General features: G+C 57.6%; 1 protein-coding gene across 1 annotated transcript; it reads left to right on the forward strand.

Moving 5' to 3' along the window:
* Positions 1-11935: 11935 nt before the first annotated feature.
* On the forward strand, positions 11936-17665 carry NPTX1 (neuronal pentraxin 1; the record flags this gene model as incomplete). Its single annotated transcript, XM_079725330.1, has 5 exons — positions 11936-12379; positions 12675-12882; positions 15009-15253; positions 16478-16657; positions 17444-17665. The coding sequence occupies 5 exons, from the start codon at positions 11936-11938 to the stop codon at positions 17663-17665; spliced, it is 1299 nt and encodes a 432-aa protein (XP_079581456.1).
* Between the last annotated feature and the right edge of the window lie 3626 nt (positions 17666-21291).

Here is a 21291-nt window from a genome sequence, read left to right on the forward strand (position 1 = left end):
AAGCCCGTGCGCCACAACTACTGAGCCTGAGCTCTAGAGCCCGTGAGCCACAACTACTGAGCCCGTGTGCCACAACTACTGAAGCCCACACGCCTAGAGCCCATGCTCCACAACAAGAGAAGCCACCACAATGAGAAGGCTGCACACCACAACGAAGAGTAGCCCCCACTCGCTGCAACAAGAGAAAAGCCCACGTGCAGCAACGAAGACCCAACGCAGCCAAAAATAAAATAAAATAAATAAATTTATTTTTTTTTAAATGGGCGCCTTTCATTACTGCCAGCTATAAATGGCAGTCATGGGAAGGAAGCAGTGACTTCACAGACCCAAATACTATGAGTGTGAGGCCGAGATAAGAGGATGGAGAGGAGGGATACGGGAGTGTGTATGCGTGCAAGACAGAGAGAGAGGGGCGATGGAGAGGACCCACCAGGGAGCACTGGGGCCTGCAAGCCAGATGCTGCAGCAAAATGCAGCTCAGTTCTTCAAAGCAGGCTCTGAGCTCCCCCACCCAGCTCTCTGAGGCATCCCTCACTTAAAGGGGCAGCTGGGCTGGGTACCTCCAGAGGGGGTCGGATATGATGCTCCCCACCTGGGATGACAGCTGCCCACGCAGCAGGGCCTAAGTTTGCCCATCAGAAGGTGGGCTTCCCAGTGACCAGGTCTCTGCCCTGCTGCATTACTCTCCCACCTGTGCCTTGTCCAACTCTGATGCGGGTCCCCTTCTGCAGGGCGCCCACAGCCCGCCCAGGACCTGGAGCGCATGTGGCTGGACCAAGCAGCCTGGCCCCTCCAGACCAGTGGAGCTGGGCCTGCAAGAGCCTCCCTGGAAGCACCCCTGAGTGCCTGGTCACCTATGGTCAGAGAAGACTTTGGGGTGGGGTCGGGGGATGAGCCCACACCCTGAACAGGAGCTGCCCTCCTGGACCCCCAGAACCTCTGTGCCAGTCCCACTGCTGGTCCACCACTGGTCCATGCTGTGCCCTCGACATGATTTCCTAGGAGGCAGAGAACATCCCTCTTTCACAGATGAAGAAACCAAGACTTCAGAGATCGAGTGACTTGTCTTAGGTTTAAGACTAGAGTGTGCAGCCTGCACCTCGGCCGGCCACTAAGGGGCATGTCCGAGACATTTGAGCTGCTTTCCACGTGGTATGGACAGGCAGCACTGCCGTCCCTCCTCCACTTCTGTTTAAAGGCCTGGGGTTATGAGACAGCTGGCTGGAGCTGGGAAAATGCCCCCAGACTTGAGTGTTGGGAATGTCCCCAGACTGATCTGAGGGATAAGCAGACAGAAAAGGGGGCAGCAGGGCTGTGTCAGAGGCCTGTGGAGGGGAGAGCAGGCTGCTGGGTCCATAAGAAATCCACCAGGACAGTCACGGAGGCCAGAGCTAAATACGGTCAGCCTTGGACTTCACATAGAATGGGTGCTGATTTCGCACATGGCATAATTTTGGGTGTTCTCCCCACCTCCATCCTTGTTCCAAGCCGTCATCCCACCTTGTCACCAGGACAGCCTCCTAAATGGTCTCCCTGTCTGTTCTGGTGCCAGTGCAGGATCCATCCTCCACTGAGTGGCCAGAAGAAGCTTTCAAAAATAGTCACCTGCACCCTCCTACGCTGTTGGTGGGAATGTAAATTGGTGGAGCCACTATGGAGAACAGTATGGAGGTTCCTTTAAAAGCTAAAAATAGGGACTTCCCTGGCAGTTCCAGTGGTTAAGACTCCACGCTTCCACTGCAGGGGGCACAGGTTCAATCCCTGGATGGGGAACTAAGATCTCGCATGCCGCACGGTGCGGCCAAAAAACACCCCCTAAAATTAGAGTTGCCATATGATCCAGCAACCCCGCTCCTGGGCATGTATCTGGAGAAAAATCTAATTCAAAAAGAAACATGCACCCCAATGTTCATAGCAGGACTATTTACAACAGTCAAGACATGGAAGAAAGCTAAATGTCCATCGACTCAACAGATGAATGGATAAAGAAGATGTGGTACATATATACAATGGAATATTACTCAGCCATAAAAAAGAATGAAATAATGCCATTTGCAGCAACATGGATGGACCAAGAGATTATCATACTAAGTGAAGTAAATCAGACAGAGGAAGACAGATATATAATATCACTTACATGTGGAAACGAAAAAAATGACACAAATGAACTTACAAAACAGAAACAGACTCACAGACATAGAAAGCAAACTTATGGCTGCTAAAGGGGAAAGCAGGGTAGGGGGAGGGATAAATTAGGAGTTTGGGATTAACATATACACACTACTATATATAAAATAGATAAACATCAAGGACCTACTGTATAGCACAGGGAACTATATTCAATATTTGTAATAACATATATATTATATATATATACATAAAAAACTGAATCACTTTGCTGTATACCTGAAACTAACACAACATTGTAAAATCAACTTCAATTTTTAAAAAATAGTCACCTGCTCCAAACCCTTCTGTGGCTCCCCATGCCCCTAGTGCAGTCTAAACCCTTTAGTGTGACCTACAAAGAAGGCCCTGCTGAACTCCATGTCCACCCCCTGCTCATCCAATGCTCTGCTCTTGCCACTCTCAAACACCTTGCTGCCTTGGGGCCTTTGCACGTCGTGCTGCTTTTCCTCACCTAGAATACCTCTTTGCCTAGACAAGTCTCACTCCCGCTTCAGAGCTCAGCTTAAAGGATACTCCCTTGGAAAGGCCTTCCCTGATCCCCTGCCTGGGTGGGAGCCCTGCTGTGTGCTCCTCAGATGCCCCTGAGTCAGCTGGGCTCTCCCAAAGGTAGAGCCTGAGGCTGATAGGTGGTTTATCTGTGAAGTGGTCCAGGGGGAAACAGGAGTGCAAGGATGAGTGACAGAGTTGGCCACTGCTCTGGGCACCAGGTGTTCAATCCCAGGGGACCTCCTGAGAGACTTATGAACCACTCAGGGCCATCCCCCCCAGGGGCAGGAAAAGGTTCTTATCCATTGACTCTTTACGCCATTGGTCCAGTGTGGCCTCACCCCACACTTCCAGGTGTGCACTTGAGTGTGCAGAGCAGAAAGGAGCCCCAGGGCCACAGGAAGCGAGGACCACTGGGCTGCAGCACAGTCGGGGGTGGGGGCGGGGAGCTGGCCGCAGGCTGTGCAGCCCAGGCGCCAGGCAGTGGCCGCTATGAGAGGTGACAGCTACACTCCTGGCCGCAGCTCCTCACTCTTCAAGAACCCCTTGTTAGGTCGATTTACCCCGGCCTGAGGGTGGGGACAGCTTCTCCTCCCCGTGCCACCCCCTGTGCCCAGCACTGTCCTGGCCCATGGGTATCACCGAGTAAAGAGCCACGGCAGAAGGAATAAAAATGGACACTTACTGGGACTTCCCTGGCAGTCCAGTGGTTAAGACTCTGCACTTCCACTGCAGGGGACAGAGGTTCAATCCCTGGTCGGGGAACTAAGATCCCACATGCTGCACAGTGTGTCCAAAAAAAAAAAAGGGGGGGGGACATTTACTTCCCACCCCACTGGATACGGACGGGGTGACCAGGAGGGGTCAGGAAGCATGATGCACGGTACTCCCTGGGAGGTTGGCCTCGCCTCAGAGCCTCAGAGACAGTCACGGCTAAGGCTAAGCTTTGACTGGCTTGGGGGACCAGGGAACCCTGCCGGAGTCACTGTCAGCCGATGGGGCTGGTCCTGAGTGGGGGTGGGATGGAAGGGTGAGGGCGGGCTTTAACCAGTTTCCTGCTGCAGCCCTACCTCCCAGGGCACTGGGCTGTCCCTGTGCAGACAGGGAATGAAAATCTTCCCAGAAAAGAGGCTTTGCAACCCTAAGACAACCAACAGGGGGATGTCACTCCTTCATTCTTTTGTTTTCTTCCCACTATGACAATTTAAGATTTCTCCTCTCTGACCACCCCTCCCCCAAACCTCTCTCTTTCTCTCTCTCTCTCACATACACACACACACCCTACAATGGGTGTTTAAAGAGGATTCCTCTCCCAAGAGCTCCTGTTTCATCCCCATGACATGTCCACATGCCGCAGGATCTGAGAGGTTTGGACACTAACTCTGACTCAGCATCAAGAAAACCAGAGATGGGAAGTACAGCCACAACGGAAAAACAGCTCTCTGCTTCCTGCACGTCATGTCAGCTCCCCTCCTGGCTTGGAGACCCTCCCCGGACTGGACCAGTGCTGCCAACAGCACAACGACATCACTGTAAAAATGATAACCACCACCACCACTGATCACGTGCTCATTCCATGGAGTGCCTCCCCTGTGCCACCTGATGTCATCCTCACATCCACCCAGAGTCTCGCAGCTGGTGGCCAAGGCTGTGACCCTGGAGCTCACATGCTGAGTCTCTTTCCCTCTCGACGTGCCTCACCCTGCCCCAGAGGGTGCCCACTGCATTTTTTTGATATTGATAGACCAGAAAGCCATGGGTTCATGCTTCGGCCCAGCCAGACACCACCTTAGAGGGATCTTAATACAACTGCTGGTAGGAGATAACAAGGTTTTAAGAAAAGTACATGAAATTGAAACTTAAAACCAAGAAATCAACTTTAAAAAAATTAGCTGGAAAGCTCTTGCATCTCCACTGTCTGGGAGAGTTCCCGGCAGCACACAACAGATACTGGAAGACTGACTGTTCACTGAATGAATAAATGAATGAATGATTGGAAACAGAAGGTCAGTTCTTACATTACAAGAATTAGCTGTGCTGCTTAAGCCAAGACACTGAAACGTAAGGAAACTCGATTGCCTGGTCTGTAAAATGGGGGAAATAAAATGTAATAGCCCCTGCTGTGACCGCTTCACAGTTCCCTCCGTGATCAAATGAGGGAACGAAGGAACTGGTCTGTGTCGTGTTCTCTGGTGCACTGGGAGGTCCCCCAGGGCTCTCGGGACCTCGCCGGTGCCTGGCAGCCTGCGGCCTCTGTCCAGTGAGCCTTGTTCGCAGTGGCCCAGTCCCCAGAGGAGGAGGCTAGAGAGGCAGGAGCTCATGCCCCTCCCCTCCCAGGTGTGAGTGATGGAATCAGGCACAGGCCTTGTAATCACTGTAATCCTTTGCCGGTACAGACCATTTTTATTCTGAAACACTTTTATGCCTCGGCTCATTTTGTATTTCATATGCCCTCTCCTGGCTGTGGCAGATGGTGAAATTGATGTGGAAGGACACAGCGGGCTGGCGGCCCCAGCACCCACCGCACCAGCCAGATGCTGTTAGCTCGAGGGAGCCAACCAAAGGGATACAAATGGGGTTCTGGAGTGGGGCCTCCAGGACCGCTCCAGACCTGGCTTTTGAATTTACCAGTTCCGTTGCCTGGAGGGAAGGGAGCACAGTGCTGGGAAGCACGCTGGTGTCCGAGGGCACCATGCAAATGGCTGGGAGTGCCAGGACCTGTCGCCAGTGGCATCACTCTCAGGAGATCAGAAATCTTAACTAATTTCTTGAGCAGTGGGGTCCCGGGAGCTCTCCTTCATCCTCTCCCTGGGTGGTCTCTATACTGGTTGGCTATAACTCCACCGTGCTGAAGATGCTCTCGAGGTTCCATTGTCAGCCCCGACCTCCCCACTGACCCGTAGTCCCTATTGGCTCAGGACCAGTCTCCTCATTGGACAATATGGATAGTCTAATAAGTACTGGGTTTGGGGCCAAGTACCTGGTCCCCATCATTTTAATATCCTCCTGGCTGTCGAATAACCACTTCAAACGCGACATGTCCCAGCAAGAACTCACGGTCTCTCCCTCCCTCCAGGCCTTCCCCTACTCAGTGGGTGGCACCAGAGTCAGGAAGCTTCCCAGGTTCCTCCCTCTGCTAACTCCTCACACCCAAGTCATCACCAAGTCCTGAAGATTTCATCTCCTCAAACGTTCTCAAGTCCGTCTCCCTTTCCCTGGCTCCTGCCACAAACTCCTTCCCACCCTTCATCGCCCAGCAGCAGCCTCTCAGCCAGTGTCCCCCTCAAGTCTGCCCTCCCAGGCAGGTTCCCAGGCAGAACCTCCTACATACACTTGGCACTGCAGCTGTGCCTCCTTGCAGACAGGATGAAATGGACAGGACGGAACTGTGGCTCCTACACACTTGCCAGCCCTCACCCACGCCTCTTCCCAGCCAGCTCTGCAGTTTACACTGCGAAGATGGAAGACGTCCCCTCCCTCCACTCACACCCCTCATCCCTCACCCGGCATTGCTCGTGCCAGCCACCTCCCTCCCCACTCGCTCCTCAAGACCGTGCTCTGGTATCACCTCCTCAGGAAATCCCCCTGACTGCTCGACCCCAACCCACCCGCCTGCCCTGGCCTGGGGCACTCAAGTGCCATCCCGCCCTGGAGGTGCGTGGTACCCCATCTGCCCACCAGGCTGAGCACCCTCAGGATGGAGAGACTGTTGTGTTCATCCCTGGCCCCGGCACCGGGTCTGCCCCTCAGTAGATGCTCTGGAAATATTTGCTGAACTGAGAGCACACTTGATGAATATTTACACTGTACTAAGTGCCCACGATTCTGCCTGGGGCCAGAAACCCCTGCTTGGAGAAAAGTGAGTTTTCACCGAGCCAGGATGGTAAGTTTATGCCTGTAAACTCCTGTTTACTGGGGTAAGCAAGTCATCAAGTTCAAAAGCACCCGTTCCCCACCTGATTCCAGCATTGGGCTCGGTCCAGAGGAGGGCAGGCCACCCAGGGCTCTGTTCCAGCCAGACTGGGCTGATGGCTGCCCAGGCTGGCTCAGAGGAAGGGGGCCCTCAGGGTGGGAAATGCCCCTGGGTGCAGGGAGTCTGGAGGCCCAGGGTGGGGGGACCCCACTGTCCAATGCTAATGACCACGGCCCACGACTTGTTAGTCCCCATGTGGCTGCCGCAGGGATAGTTGTATTCACACAATGGGCATGAACTTGAACACCCTGTGGTGAAGCAGGGCGGCTTCTCCTCCAAGGGTAGCAGGTGAGCAGCTCCCCAGCCCGGCGTCTGCGGACCTGGCCTGATCTGCCTCCACCACCGGGTGTGGGCAGGATGGGCCACTGTCCCTTCTTGGGCCTCCTCTCTGCCACCCAGTCCTGCCAGTCTGAGAGCTCTTTCCCATGCGGGTTCAGGGTTGAGCCGGGGAGTAGTGGGGTGGGCAGGGAGAGGGGGGACTGTGCCGGGCGGGGAGAAAGCTGGGTGGGAGTGTGAAGGCCAGGGCTTGCCCCTCAGCTTTGCCTTCACTGCACATGTGGGAGACCCTGGACTTCCCTTGGTTTCCTTATCTGCCAAGTAAGGACAATAGCCCAGCCATGCCTTAGGGAGGCAAATGAATGAACACGGACAGAGGGCTTTGAAAAGGACAATTCCTTGTTTATAAGATAAGGCTATTACCGCAGGGGTGTCTGAGGAGAGGGCAGAGGGGACGGCTCTGGTGTGGTCCCTCCCCCAGCAGAGCTGGGCAGCAGGGACCTGTCCCCGTCACACCAGAGTGGGTAGATGGGGCCTGTCAGGAATGCCACTCCAGGCCAGGGGTCAGAGGCCCCATGGGGCTTGCTGCTGTCAGAGTGGCCCCATCCCCAATCCCTTGGGCCCAGGGGCTTCTCACATGGGAGTCACATGGCCTGGCTCTGTCGTGAGGGCTTGGCTGCCAGAGGTCCCTGCTGACCCTCACCTGGTAGCAGCCAGAAGCCTGTCTCCTCTGCTCCAGGGACAACCTGTGGGTGCTGCCCCCCCAAATAACCACACATAGAGGGGTGCATAAGTCATCCTCCTGGACACAAAGTGAACACCCCTACAAAAGCAGCACCCAGACTGAGAAACAGATCGTAACCAGCACTGTGGGGCTGCTGCAAACAGAAACAAACCCAAAACAGAAACAAACACAAAAATCAACTCAGGAGCATGGCAGACGTGTCCCCACGCATTTAAAACAGCAGCCACTTACATTACCACAGCGTCCTCCCATCCCAGGTGAGACGCCAGCTCACCCAGCGGGGTCCACGGCGTGTCCTTAGTAGTGACATGGGCCTGACTCTTGTCTGAGGAGCCCACCCGTGTCCAGAGCCAGATCAGTGAGGACTTCTGCCTTCTTCTCTTCCCAGATGGGGTCCCGGGGCCTTGCCTGGCCCTCCCCCTCCACTCCCTAGCCTCCCCCTCCACTCCCTAGCCTCCCCTCTGCAGGGAGAGCTATTTCAAAAGGCGGGGTGGACCCTCATGCTAGATGGGCTCAGAGTCAAGTGGTGGGTGGGCACTGGCCTGGGTCCATTGTCCTCCCAGCTCTTCCCAGTGCCCTCCCAGGTCCTCCTTGTGCCCTCCCAGCACCCACCCAGCACCCCCCTATTGCCTGCCATGAGGGTAGCTCTTTCCTTCCTAGGCTGGCCCATGGCCTTGGCCCTTGAAGAGAACAGGGCCAGGAGACACCACAGGATGGGTGAGGGTCCTGGGCACAGAACCAGGCTTGGGCACCCTCCCTGGGTGGGCTCCCACCATCCGCTGGGTAAAGACCCTCAACAGCACTGACGTGCTCAGAACAGTGCCCGACCCACCTGTTTAGCCTTCCTATGCCTGCCTGCCTTTACTACGCTGGCCACAGCTGGGGAGCCTCCGGCCACACTTCTCCAGCCCCCTTTGCTTTCCCTACATCAAGGTACCTGCCCATCCCCCAATTTAACCTCTGAAGGCCTCTCCATCCTCTTCCACCAGTGACGTGCCCAGATGGCTGGCTCCAGCTGATTGCTACATTTTCAGGAATTTGCAAGCTGATTGTTAAACACAGTCATCATTAAAATTTAAATTATACAAACTTACAGTTATAGAAATTATATTAAGAACGAAGGTAACACATAGAACTCATCACTTTCTAATGTTTTCTACTACGTTTTACTATTACCTATGCTTTTTAGGTTCTTCACATCTATTGCATCCATGAGGTGGGAAAACCATATACTTGTGTGATGCTGCCACATCTTTTCCCAACTCCATTGCAAGTGTGTATACAGCACTTCCCCCCCCACCCCCCCTCCCTGCTGCAGTTCTGACGTACGGGGCTCAGGTTGGGAGAATGGGTGTACACATATGAGACCTTCAGACCAGGTAGCTAGGCAACTTGTTCTTCCTCTGAGGGTTTTGGGCAAGGCAGTCCTTGATTTTCTAGTCCCCAACTTCCAGATACCTCCTGAACTCTAGGGAGGGAGAGGAAACTGCAAACAATACCCAGATTGAATCTCTCCTGCCCAGGGTCTTGGGTCCAGTTTAAAAGATTTAAAGAAGGCAGAGGGCTGCCATAGTGTGCCCCCCACCAGCCCCTCAGCAGAGCACAGCGTTTCTGCGCTGGTGTCCCACATACTGCCTTCTGGCAGACAGAGAGCTCCACAGAGGTCGCCCTTGGGGCCAAAGGGTCCTGGGCCCTTGACCGCAGTGTCCTCCCCTCAGGGTTCCATACTTCCCTCCCAGAGATCCCACTGCCCCTGGACATTGCCCCAGGGCCCCTCCTCCCTTTCCGACTCAGTCTACTCCATCTTCTGTGTGTGTGTGTGTGTGGGTGTGAGGCGATGCGGGGGGGGGGTCAGGGTCTGGCCCTCAGTGCCCAAGTGCCAAGTGCCAACCGCTGAGATCTCCTGTGGAGGTAAAAGCCCAGGTCCCTGCCTTGCTCGGGCAAGCCCCTGCCGCTCCTGGGGCTCAGGACGCAAGACCCAGCCCAGGGTTCCCGCTCCGTCCACACCTTCCGCCCGGCCCAGCTGGGCTCCTCTCCCGCGCCCACGCGATCTCTGCGGAGCCCTGTCCCTCTGTGCCCTCAGGGCCCCACGGAAATTGGCCTCCGGCCACACGCAGCCCTGGCCCGGGGGAGCGCGGCGGGGGGAGGCGCTGACCCGGGGATGACGGGGGGGGGGGGTGTGTGTGTGGGGGGGGGGCGGAGCGCTGGCCCGGGGGGTGACCCCATCCGGTCTCAGGATGGGAGTCGGGGCAGAAGCCGTGGTGCCCCTCGCGCGGGTAATTCCTCCCGAGTCGCTTGAAGGCATGGGGCGCTCCGGTCGCAGACACGCGTGGGACCCTCGTGGCCGGCCCCCTCCCGCGGCCTGGGGCCGGGCGGTGAGCTGCGGCAGGTCTCAGGGCTCCGTGGTGGGCGAGCGCGGCCGCCGGGGCCGGAAACCCAGCACAGCCCAGGACCGAGGCGCGCCAAGCCCAGGACAGCCGCTTGCGGGTCGCGGGGTCCCTCTGGCGCCGCTGAAAGACTCTGGCCGCGGGTAGCCCGGGGGGCAGGGGGTGGGAGGAGGCTGCGGAGAGGGAGGAGATCGTGGCTTATCAAAAAGGTCTCAATAGAGCTGGCTTCATCTCCCACCCGCGGGGCGGAAGTCAGCTCCGCACCCAGGAGCTGCCTGTGGGTCCCTCCGGGCAGGGACCCGCGCACTTGCCAACGGCGGGGCCATCGCAGAGCCCAGAGGAGGCGGAATGAAGGGCTCGGGGCGTGGGGCGGGGGTGTCCGCCGGGCGGCCCCGACTGCGACTGTAGCTCTGGCTCGACCTGTCGCATCGAGCCGAACCCCGGAGTCTTGATACCTCAGTGCCCTCCTCTGTACAGTGGGAGCTGGGAGGGGCGGCTTCCGAAGCGCCTTTGGCTCTGACCGCCAGGGACGGGCCAGGGTCTCAGGCCGTAGTCGGGAGCCCCGAACCGGGCACTGAAAACTGGACGGAAATCTGGGAGCCGAGCCCCGCGGCGCCGCTGCCCAGAAAAACGGCTTGAGTGTGTGGGCGGGTGAGTGGGGTGACTATGAGTAACCTACCATCGTGTGGAGCTTCGCAGGTGCGACGCCCCCTCCCAAAGTCCCGGACCCCTCCCCAGCGGCAGAGAAGTGGGCACAGCTGGGGTGCATGGGGTCCAGAAAGCCCAACACACACGCGGACACACACAGACATGGACACACGAACGCACCGCAACTCGCACACGGACACACACGTGCCCTCACATCTCCGCGTTGGGAAGGCGCTCGGAGAGCGCGAAAGGGTCCGCCTGCAGGGTCCCCTCGGAAGCGTGGCACCTCCCCAGGGGCTGGTGGGACCGTCCAGCTCCGGCGGCGCCGTCTGCCCGCAATAGGGCCCGCTCGGCTGGCAGGAAAGGCTTAATCCGCAAGGGACGCCTCCGAAAGTGCCCGCCTGTCCCGCCGGCACGAGGTGGGGGCTGTCAATCCCAGGAGACGTTGCCAGTCCCCAAAGCTCGGAGCTGGGGGGTGGGGGAGGGCACAGGAGAGTCAAGAACGAGGGCGTGGGAAGCCCCCAGACCTGGGGTGTATAGCATCTTTTTAACCCCATACGGACATCTAAGAAACTTGGAGCGGTCCCGCGACCCCCTCTCGGGACTTAGCGACGTAGCGAGGCTCTGCTCCCGGCGCTCCCCACCCGGCACGCAGGTGTGGACGACTTGAGTCCTTGGGGACCGGGTCCGGGCCCCGCGAATGTTCAGTGCAGCCGAGCGGGTTGAGCCGAATTCTGTCTCCCGGGTCCTCCGTGGCCTCCCACACGCCCCGAGCCCCGTCGGAGATTTGGGGACACCACGCAGGTGGCCCATCCAGGAGGGCGAGGCCGCGGCCCGGCCCACTCTCCTCTCCCCACCCCACCCCTTCCGTTCTCGGCTGGGGTCGGGGACGGGCCGGTAGAGGGTGGTGCGAAGGGCGCGGCGGCGCCGGGGGTTGGGGGAAGTTTCCCCCACTGCGCACCCCTGCGACCCCAGCCGAGCAGCGGGCCCGGGCCGCAGACAATTAAAGCGGGATTCCTCCGCCGCTGACGTCGGCAGCGCGAGGCCCCTCCCGCGGTGGCATAAAAGGCGCGGGCTCCGCAGCGCAGGCGGCAGTGGGGGCCGGACAGCGCGGCGGTGCGGACTGCGCGGCGGAGCAGTGAGCAGCGCGGCGCCCAGAGCGCTGGCCGCCCGCGGAGCTCCAGCCGAGCCGAGCCCGGCCCGGAGCGCCGGGTCCCAGCGCCCGCAGCCATGCTGGCCGGCCGTGCCGCGCGCACCTGTGCGCTGCTCGCCCTCTGCCTCCTGGGCAGCGGGGCCCAGGATTTTGGGCCGACGCGCTTCATCTGCACCTCGGTGCCGGTGGACGCCGACATGTGCGCCGCGTCCGTGGCCGCCGGCGGCGCCGAGGAGCTCCGGAGCAACGTGCTGCAGCTCCGCGAGACCGTGCTGCAGCAGAAGGAGACCATCCTGAGCCAGAAGGAGACCATCCGCGAGCTGACCACCAAGCTGGGCCGCTGCGAGAGCCAGAGCACGCTGGACGCGAGCGCCGGCGAGGCGCGGACGGGCGGCGGCCGCAAGCAGCCCGGCTCGGGCAAGAACACCATGGGCGACCTGTCTCGGACGCCGGCCGCCGAGACGCTCAGCCAACTCGGGCAAACTTTGCAGTCGCTCAAAACCCGCCTGGAGAACCTCGAGGTCCGCGCGCGCCGCGCCGCTGTTTCCCCTCTGGCTCGCGCGCCCCTCTGCCCTCCTCCACCTCCATTCCCGACCCGGCCCGACCCCCCCCAACCCCGGCCTCGGCCGGGTGCCGATGCCTGGCTGGGCCCTCCCCAAGCGTGCGGGGCCCCGCGGACGGCCACTCGTCCGAGCTCCCCGCCAGGCTGCCCCCGCAGTCGCCCTGAGGGGACCGCGCCACCGGCCTCCCGGCACGGCCCCTGCTCCACGCGTAACGATATGGTTTCCCCCCCACCCCGCCCTTGCACCCTCGCAGCAGTACAGCCGGCTCAATTCCTCCAGCCAGACCAACAGCCTCAAGGATCTGCTGCAGAGCAAGATCGATGACCTGGAGAGGCAGGTGCTGTCTCGGGTGAACACTCTGGAGGAGGGCAAGGGGGGCCCCAGAAATGACACAGAGGAAAGAGTCAAGATCGAGAGTGCCCTGACTTCCCTGCACCAGCGGATCAGCGAGCTCGAGAAAGGTAATGGTCATGGGGGGCCGGGGAGTCATGCATCCTGTCTCAGCTCCCTGGACCAGTGGGACCCTGCCTCTGGTCCTGGCTTCCTGCATAGCTCAGGTTGGGAGTGTAAAAGCCCTCAGCTCCTCCACTGCCCCATCCCTGCCCCAGGTTCTCCAGTTGGTGCTCCTGGCAGGACTGGGGTGCCCTGGGCTTGGGACATCTCAGGAAGCAGAGTGAGGAAGGGATTGCCTGGGGTTCCCTCCCCCCTCCCCCGCCACACTCACACACTCACACACACACAGGATTTTTCCAAGTCTGATTTGTTTAATCTTCAGCAACTTTGCACTATAGCTTTGGCTGGCTCAAGTCCTCCCTGGCTAAGAAAACCTGGCTCTAGCCAGTCCCCATCCACAGCAGAGAGCAGGGCATGGGCTGGGGCTGGGTCCTCTTGGTCCATGGCACATTTGGGCCCTGAGCAGGTTTCCTCCCAGCTCCTTGGTGCCCCTGGCATCCTCTGGGGATTTCCGGGTCCTCCCCTCCGCCCTGAGCACACCCCCGAGATTTTCTCTTCTTAGTGACCCAAGCCCAGGCATCTTGCATGCAGCCCTGCGGTTTCCGAGTCGCCAACTCCAGCCAGCCCCGATCTCGCCCCAGGGCCCACGGATGAGCTCGGGAGGCTCAGCCTTGAAATCGCAGAAATCAAACAAGGTTGTAAAAGTGGGGGAGGGGGTGAGACTCGGGGCTCGAAGCAGGGCCACGTGACCCTTCTCGGACTGCAAAGTGTGCTGGATGGATTTAAACAGTGCCATCTTAAGGCACGTTATGTAACTGAAAAACAGATCGGGGAAGGGAGGAGGGGGGAGAAAGGGGAGATTGGGGAAATGAAGAACACCCCCTGGAGAGACCAGGGACCAGATGTGCTCCAAGAGCAGGGGGCTGCCAGCCTGAAATGGAAGGGGAACACTGAGGGCCAGCCCTGCTCTGTTCCCTGACACCCGGCTTAGAGGAAGGGCGTGGGGTTGCTGGCCCAGTAGGATGCCTTCTAGAAATAATTCTTGGCCTGGAGGGCCGGTTTAGTGCTGGGCTCCCTGGCAGCACCCAGTGTACACCCTGGAGCTGGTGGGTGTGTGTTCCTGGCTCTGGGCCTGGTGCCCATGCCCACTGCTGGATTGGAATGTTTTGCCTGGAATCAGTCACACCATGCCCAGGGCCACAGCCACAGTGTGTGTGTGGGTTGGGAGAGAGCAGAAGAGCATTCCCTGGAGACATTGCCGGCAGGAGGGGAGCTGGTGGCCGTGTATAAAGGGAGGGTATGGGACCAGAAGCCTGATCTTTCAGGAAACACACAGGAAGCTCTCCCTGAGAATGATTGGCATCATCCTCAAAGCAGTCACCTTAGGGGAACCTGGCTTTAGGGCTACCTCCCGGTTCCCTGCTGTCCTGCCCTCTCTGCAGGGGGCCAGACAGAGTTGCTAGAAGAGCCTCCGGGGGTACAACTTTCCCTCCTGTGGGAAGGATGGGATTCTGGAAACAGCCTGAGTCCTCGGGGCGAATCGGCTGGGTCAGATGAGTGACCAGGGGCTGCAGTGTGTCCTGGCCTCAAGGGAAGTGTGACGGGCACCGGGGGCCTGGTTCTGAGCACCATCAGCAGTCAGCGTCCTGGAATCAGGTTGGGCTCCTGGAGGGGCTGCTCTGAGGGGAGCCAGCCTCTTTACTGGCCGGGAGGAGACTTCCTTCCTCTGTGGTGACACCTTCGAGCGTTGCTTTACAGGGTGTGCACTGACCCACTCCCTACCCATGCCCACTGCCCAGCCCAGGTGCAGATGCTCAGAGCCCAGCGTGTGCGGGTGGCTCTCCACACCCCCACCCCAGCCTCTCCACAGGGGTCACCATGTGGGAGCCACCTTATGGGAGCCAGACCGGGAGCAGAGACCTTGGGTCAGCTCTTTTGTCCTGGCCCTGTGCCCTGGGGCAAAGTACTTGACCTCTCCCGAGCCTCCTTCTCAGCATCTACAGAACAGAGAGGAGTCTGCTTTGTCTGCATCACCAAGCCTGGTTGGGGGCAGGGGCATTGGCAAGCCTGCTATAGTCAGGGGCAGGCACTTCGTCAAGGTGCAGGTGTCTGGACTGTGTCCCGTCCTCCCCAGGTCAGAAGGACAACCGCCCTGGAGACAAGTTCCAGCTCACATTCCCCCTGCGGACCAACTACATGTATGCCAAGGTGAAGAAGAGCCTGCCAGAGATGTACGCCTTCACGGTGTGCATGTGGCTCAAGTCCAGCGCAGCGCCAGGGGTGGGCACGCCCTTCTCCTATGCCGTGCCCGGCCAGGCCAATGAGCTGGTCCTCATTGAGTGGGGCAACAACCCCATGGAGATCCTCATCAACGACAAGGTAGAGTCTCCGCCCCTCTGGACTTGCAGGGCAGCAGGGCGAGGCCCCCAGGGCCCCAGTCTATGCCAGCTGCTGGGACAGGTCTCGGTAGCATAAGGTACAGCCTCAGATGCTACTGTGACCCCAAGAGGAGAGCCTGCCAGGCAGGGCTGAGGGAGATGCAGGGTGAGGACTGGGAGAAATAGGTAGGGGTGCCCTTGCCACGCTCCACGAACAGGCCTCCCAGACAGAGGCCTCCTGGCTGGGGGTGGAGGAGGATAATCCAGGGGGACAATCCATCTGACAGACTCCTCCTCCCCCAGCTGGCCTTGGAGCTGACTTTGCTCCCCCATATTTGGGAGACCATAGATGCTGGGGTGGGTGGTAAAGATGCTCCTAGAGAGTCCAAATCAATCCTGCTTAGCCCCCTACCCCTGGGAGGAGGCCAGATCTGGGTGAGTCCTTGGGAGAGGGCAACCTTTCCCTCCAGGGAACCCGTCTCCATCTTAGCCCTCCGTTAGCTGTGGGAATAGCTGCCAACTCTCAAACTCCCTCATCTCTATGCCAGCTTTGGTAGTAAATGTCTAAAACCTAGGCTGGGAATTAGATTCCAAGCCCTTGCTCTTGATGCCTTGCCTAGAAAGGGCTGTGCCTTTCTGGCGCCCCATTTCCCCCAAGTTAAAAGGGTGTGAGGGTTCTTTCGTTGGCTGAAGCAGCCTCCCTGCCTGAAATGTTAAGAGCCTGAGTGAAATTCCAGGTGAGAGGCTGGTCTGAGCATTAAAAGGCATGGTGCCATCTCCCCTGGCATCTTTCAGAGTCTCTGCAAAAAGGCTGGGCGGGTTGTAGACCCAGAGATCTGGCAATTAGAGATGGAGTGTTGGAAGAGAGGAGAGGCTCAGAAAGGAGCAGTGATCTCAGCCCCCAGGGGTGGCCCTCCTCCATCAGAGGGCCTGTTTCGTAGACTAGCCAAGAGGGAGGAGGGTGAGTAGGAGGGAGGAGATTGCATATGCAGATCGATCTTAGGAGCCCCCTTGACAAATCTTCCCATTTCCTTTGTGATTTTGTGCTCCATCAGTGGATGGGCCTGACAGTCCAGAGGGGCAGGTGCTGCAAGAACTCAGTAATGGCTCTTGATATTTATTGTAAATGCCTATGAATATCGGTTGAACTACTAACTAGTGATGATAATTGATTCTGATTGTACCCCTGTTCCCATAATGTCCTGTATGTTGTTCTCCTTCCCAGGTGGCTAAGCTGCCCTTTGTAATCAATGATGGCAAGTGGCACCACATCTGCATCACCTGGACCACCCGGGACGGGGTCTGGGAAGCCTACCAGGATGGCACCCAGGCAGGCAACGGCGAGAACTTGGCGCCCTATCACCCCATCAAGCCACAGGGCGTGCTGGTGCTGGGCCAGGAGCAGGTACAGGCCATGGGGGCAGGGAAAGGCGGGGGGCAGCTGCAGGGGGAGGAGCCCCAGAACCAGAGACTAGGCAGGAGAAAGGAGAATGAGGGTGTTGGGAGAGAGGGCAGAGAGGCAGCAGTGAGCAAAGTGGGAGGGAGCTGGAGAGGGAAGTGGTTTCCCCTAGAAGTAGCTGAGGGAAGCAAGTGATGCAGCAGTTTGGGCAAAGTCCCTGCTCTGAGTGGGCACTTTCAGGAAAGGCAAGCAGGAGTGGGCTCTGGTCTCAAGGCTCTCCACAACTTTCTCAACGACTGCAGCAATGCTCTTTGGCACAGGAAGACCAAATGTGCATTTAGTGATGCATAATTTATTTCCTGGAAGTGGTTTGTCTCCCACTGGGCACCCAGGAGGGAAAGGCAGGCAGGAGAGCCCCAGGGCTTCCATTCTCATTGGGCAGCTATTGCTGTCAAAGAGCGACGTCTGAGTTTCTTGACTAGAGGCAGGGAGTGTAGGGGAGGCCCCCCAGGCACTGCTCCCACAGTTGTCCACGGACCTGGCTGACACCCTCCCTCACTGGGCAGCTCTCAGGTGCCCCCAGGAGAAGCTCTGCATCCAGGGCAGAGGAGGCCAGCATCACTCCTTTTCCTGAGCTCCCCAGAGGGGAGAGACTGATGGATAGCTGAAGACCAGACACAGGGAGACAAATGGACCAGAGGTAGACCTGAGAGCCTTTCCCCCAGGGATGCCCTCCTGATAGGCCCCCACTTCTATGACCCCCTCCACCTCATCCTCTGCTTTTCTCTGAAGGACACTCTAGGTGGTGGGTTTGATGCCACCCAAGCGTTCGTGGGCGAGCTGGCCCATTTCAACATCTGGGACCGCAAGCTGACCCCGGGGGAGGTGTACAACCTGGCCACCTGCAGCACCAAGGCCCTTTCCGGCAACGTCATTGCCTGGGCTGAGTCCCACATCGAGATCTATGGCGGAGCCACCAAGTGGACATTCGAAGCCTGTCGCCAGATCAACTGAGGCCCAGGGCCGGGCTGAGCCTCCTGGTCCCCAGGTCCCCAGCCCCCTCCCGCTTCCCCCCTGCTTGTGCAGTGATGATCCGTCGTCTCTTCTTCTCTCCCTTTCCCCCAGGAATGACTCAAGGCCATCACCCTCGCACATGTGCACACGCACACAGCCTGGTTTCGTCCTCGTGCACGTGAAGCAGGCCCGGCTCCCATCTGTCCCCGAGGTGTCCCCACTTCTCTCTAGGAGCCCGCACTGTTTCTCAGGCATGCCCTGTTCACCAGTAAAGCCGGCAGCTGCAACATTTTGAAAAATGCACACGTAGGTGAGAGGACCTGTGTGTGAGTGTATGTGTGTGTGTGTGTGTGTGTTTGTGTGTCTACAAGGGTCTGTCTCTCTGGGGAGGCATTCTCTTTTAAAATGAGGTATTTCATTTCTTCTTTCTCTGTGGCTTTGGGAAATCTCATGACTGGTCTAATATCTGCATTGACAACTTTGGTGTCTGCCCGCGTGCCTTGGGGCTGGTGCACCTTCTTCTGCAATGCATTCGTCTTTGTTTGTAAACGTTTTTCAGAGCGACATATCTCTATATTGATAAAATAAATATCTTTTAGCAGTTTGTTAAAGGCCGGGGGCCTCTCCATGGAGAATTTGTATTTTGTCATAGAAGGAATTCTCTCTGAAGGGTTGAAGGCAGACAGTGTCCTGTGATGGCACCACGTGCTGGGCGGGGGCAGAGGAGGTGGGACCAGCCTCAGGATCCGGGCAGTCCCTCCCCCAACCCCCAGTGCCTGGCCAGCATCCTGCTGTTGGTATCTGAGGGCAGCGCTGGGCCTGGGAGGCCAGCCTGCATACCCAGCTCGGCCAGCTCTGGCCCAGGATACCGTCTGTGGCCCTCAGCCTTCCCACGTCCTCAGACTCCACTTGAGCTGCCAGCTAGTGCCCCCAAGAGAGGAACATCCCATCCACAGCCCAGAAAGCCAGGACCCCTGGTCTCCTCCACTTGGCCTCAGGCAGTGGGAGACCAGAGGCTTCGGTGGGTCAGCTTGAGAGCAGACCTTTTAGACCAGGAAACCCGCGCTCTGATTACGACCCAGCCACATAGGGCCACTTAAACTTGAACCCAGCCAGTCGATGGGCCAGGTCCGTGGTAACTCTGACAGCCATATTCTTCACCCGGGCCCAGGCGAGCCCTCCAAGGGGGCAGGGCCTCCGGAGACCTCTCCTGGGGAGCCACGCATGGCTAGGCCGGGGCCTGAAATCCACTCCCCCATCTTACAGAGCGCAAGTCCTGATGTAGCCCCCAACCTGTCACCAGCTGATGACACTGAGACCTAGCCAGTGTCCAGAAGCTTTGACATTTCTTTCCCTCCGTGAAAAACTAACACGTGCGCCTCCTTCTAGTCCTTCCAAGGTGGGGAGATAAGTGTGTGTGTGTGTGTGTGTGTGTGTGTGTGTTGAATGAGAGCGAGAAGAGCACTCAGACGGATCACACCCAGGGGAGGGTGAGCTCCCTGCTTTGTTGCACCATCAGGGGGTCGCACACCCTGAGGGCAACCTAGCCTCTGTCATCAGGAGTCTAATTAGCAAAAGGCTGGCAAGTCTTTCTAGAAATTTTACTGCACTGCCTGGCTCACCTACAGCTGCAGACATTTCTTCAGGAGGAGCAGGTGTTTCTGTCTTCTGTTCCTTCCAGGGCACCTGTCTCCTTAAACGCAGGTCCGTGTTGTGTCGGAAACCTAGTGCATCTGTGTGTGTCTGTGTTGGTGTCTCTGTGTTGGTGTCCGCGTGGGTGTCTGCACGGCACCCAGCCGCCATTCTGCAATGCATCACTCTAGTGCTGAGGGTGAGGTCCAGGCACCAGGCTGTGTGTTGTGGCTCAACAGTGGCTTTTTCTGAGACCACTGTGCTTTGTCAGAGCCCATCGGGCTGTGGCATCTGTGGATCTGAAGGGATCTTCTCTGTTTGCATGTTCCTTGGGGTGGCATGTCCCTTGCTTCCTCAGTCTGGTGTGTGTTCCCCTGCCTGCATGAACTTCTCTGGTTCTGTGTTGTGTGCCCAGTGCCACCCATTGTTCTGTGACCATCCATGTAGCTACTAAAATGGCTGGGTAAGCAAGCCAAGGGTGTCGGAGGAGGTCAAGGGAGAGATTGATTCCCTCTTCCCCTCCCCACTCCCCAAACATACCAAGAAGTATTTTTAACGTGTAGGTTGAGAACAAGCCTAACGATGCTTGTGGTTGGGAGAGAGTGAGAGCTTAGTATCCCCCTCTAGACCAGATCGGCCCCACCCCTCACTCCAGCCATCTCAGAGCTGTAGGCAAGGCCCAGAGTGTGCTAGGTGCTCTCCCATCAGCACCTCCCACCAGCCCCTGCCGATCTAGGGATCTACCAGACCCCGGACCACCTCCTGTCCCAGTGGGCGCAGTGGGAGCTGTCCTTTCAGGACCACAAGCCATCCTCTGCCCTAAGTAGAGAGGGGCAGAGCACAGCCCAGATGCTTACGCCTGTGTCCCTTCAGCCTCCCCACCTGGTCACCCTCCTCGCCCCTCCCCTGACACACCCACGGTGCCAGGGATGGAAGCTGATGTTTAACTCCCTCCGCCCTCCCCAGCTGGAGCCTGTGCCAAGCCCCGGACTCCCCTACTGTGGTAACACTTGGCACTTTGCCAGCCCCGAGGAAGGCAGATGACACAGCCACAAATCTAATCCACATAGTTTCCATCTACCCCTTAATCTGATTGATGTTCCCTCTTGCACTGAATAATACATGCCTATCTCAGGTAAGCCATTTTATAAAATAAGAAGATAAAAAAGCACTGTCGAGACAGTGTTTGCTTTCACCGAGCTGGTGTCCCACAGCTCCCTGGGTGTCCGAGGTGGGAGAGCTGCTGACAGAGGCTCTCCGGGCCCTCGGGGGATTAAAGCCCACTTGAATCGTAAGCCTTTCTTGCTTTTGATAACAGTATTATTTCTCTTACTCTAGAAGAAAAAGTTTATTACCAAACAAGAGTATTTTTATGAAAGAAAAGGACAAACCTATAAATTAACTCAACCTATATTTCCCTTGAAAATACTTTCAGGCTCCGCCAAAAACGTAGAACTGAAAGCATGTTATTTTGGAAGAAAGAGATACATTTTGTATGCTTTCTGTTCCTTTTGTAGATTCACAGTTTTATTTTCTAAGACTGCAAAGATCACTTTGTCACCAGCCCTGGGACCTGAGACCAAGGGGGTGTCTTGTGGGGAGTGAAGGGGAGGGAAGAGGCTGGCATGAAGGTCACAGTCGTTCCAGTGAGCTCCAAACAGGGGCCGCCTGTTCTCAAAGATGTGTCGGGGATGGGATGTACACTGGCCATTTATGGTGGCCCCTCTGTCTCGGAGCTGGCTTGTTAAGTGGAATGAGTTGAGGACTTGATGGTCAGTTCCAACCCTGATAGAAGAAACTAGGGTTCCGAATTGTAAACATTAAGAGGATAGTATCCTTTGTAATCTTATGGCAACCAAAATGTGGCTTCAAGCAGTCATGGTTTCATCTCTTAAAACACAGTGTGTAAATTTATTCAACTAATGACGGGAAATGTATCACTTCCATGCACAGTGGACTTAAGTGCCATTTGTTGAAGGGGAACAAGTCATTGA

Source organism: Hyperoodon ampullatus (assembly GCF_949752795.1).
Source record: "Hyperoodon ampullatus genome assembly, chromosome: 19".
Lineage (NCBI taxonomy): Eukaryota > Metazoa > Chordata > Mammalia > Artiodactyla > Ziphiidae > Hyperoodon > Hyperoodon ampullatus.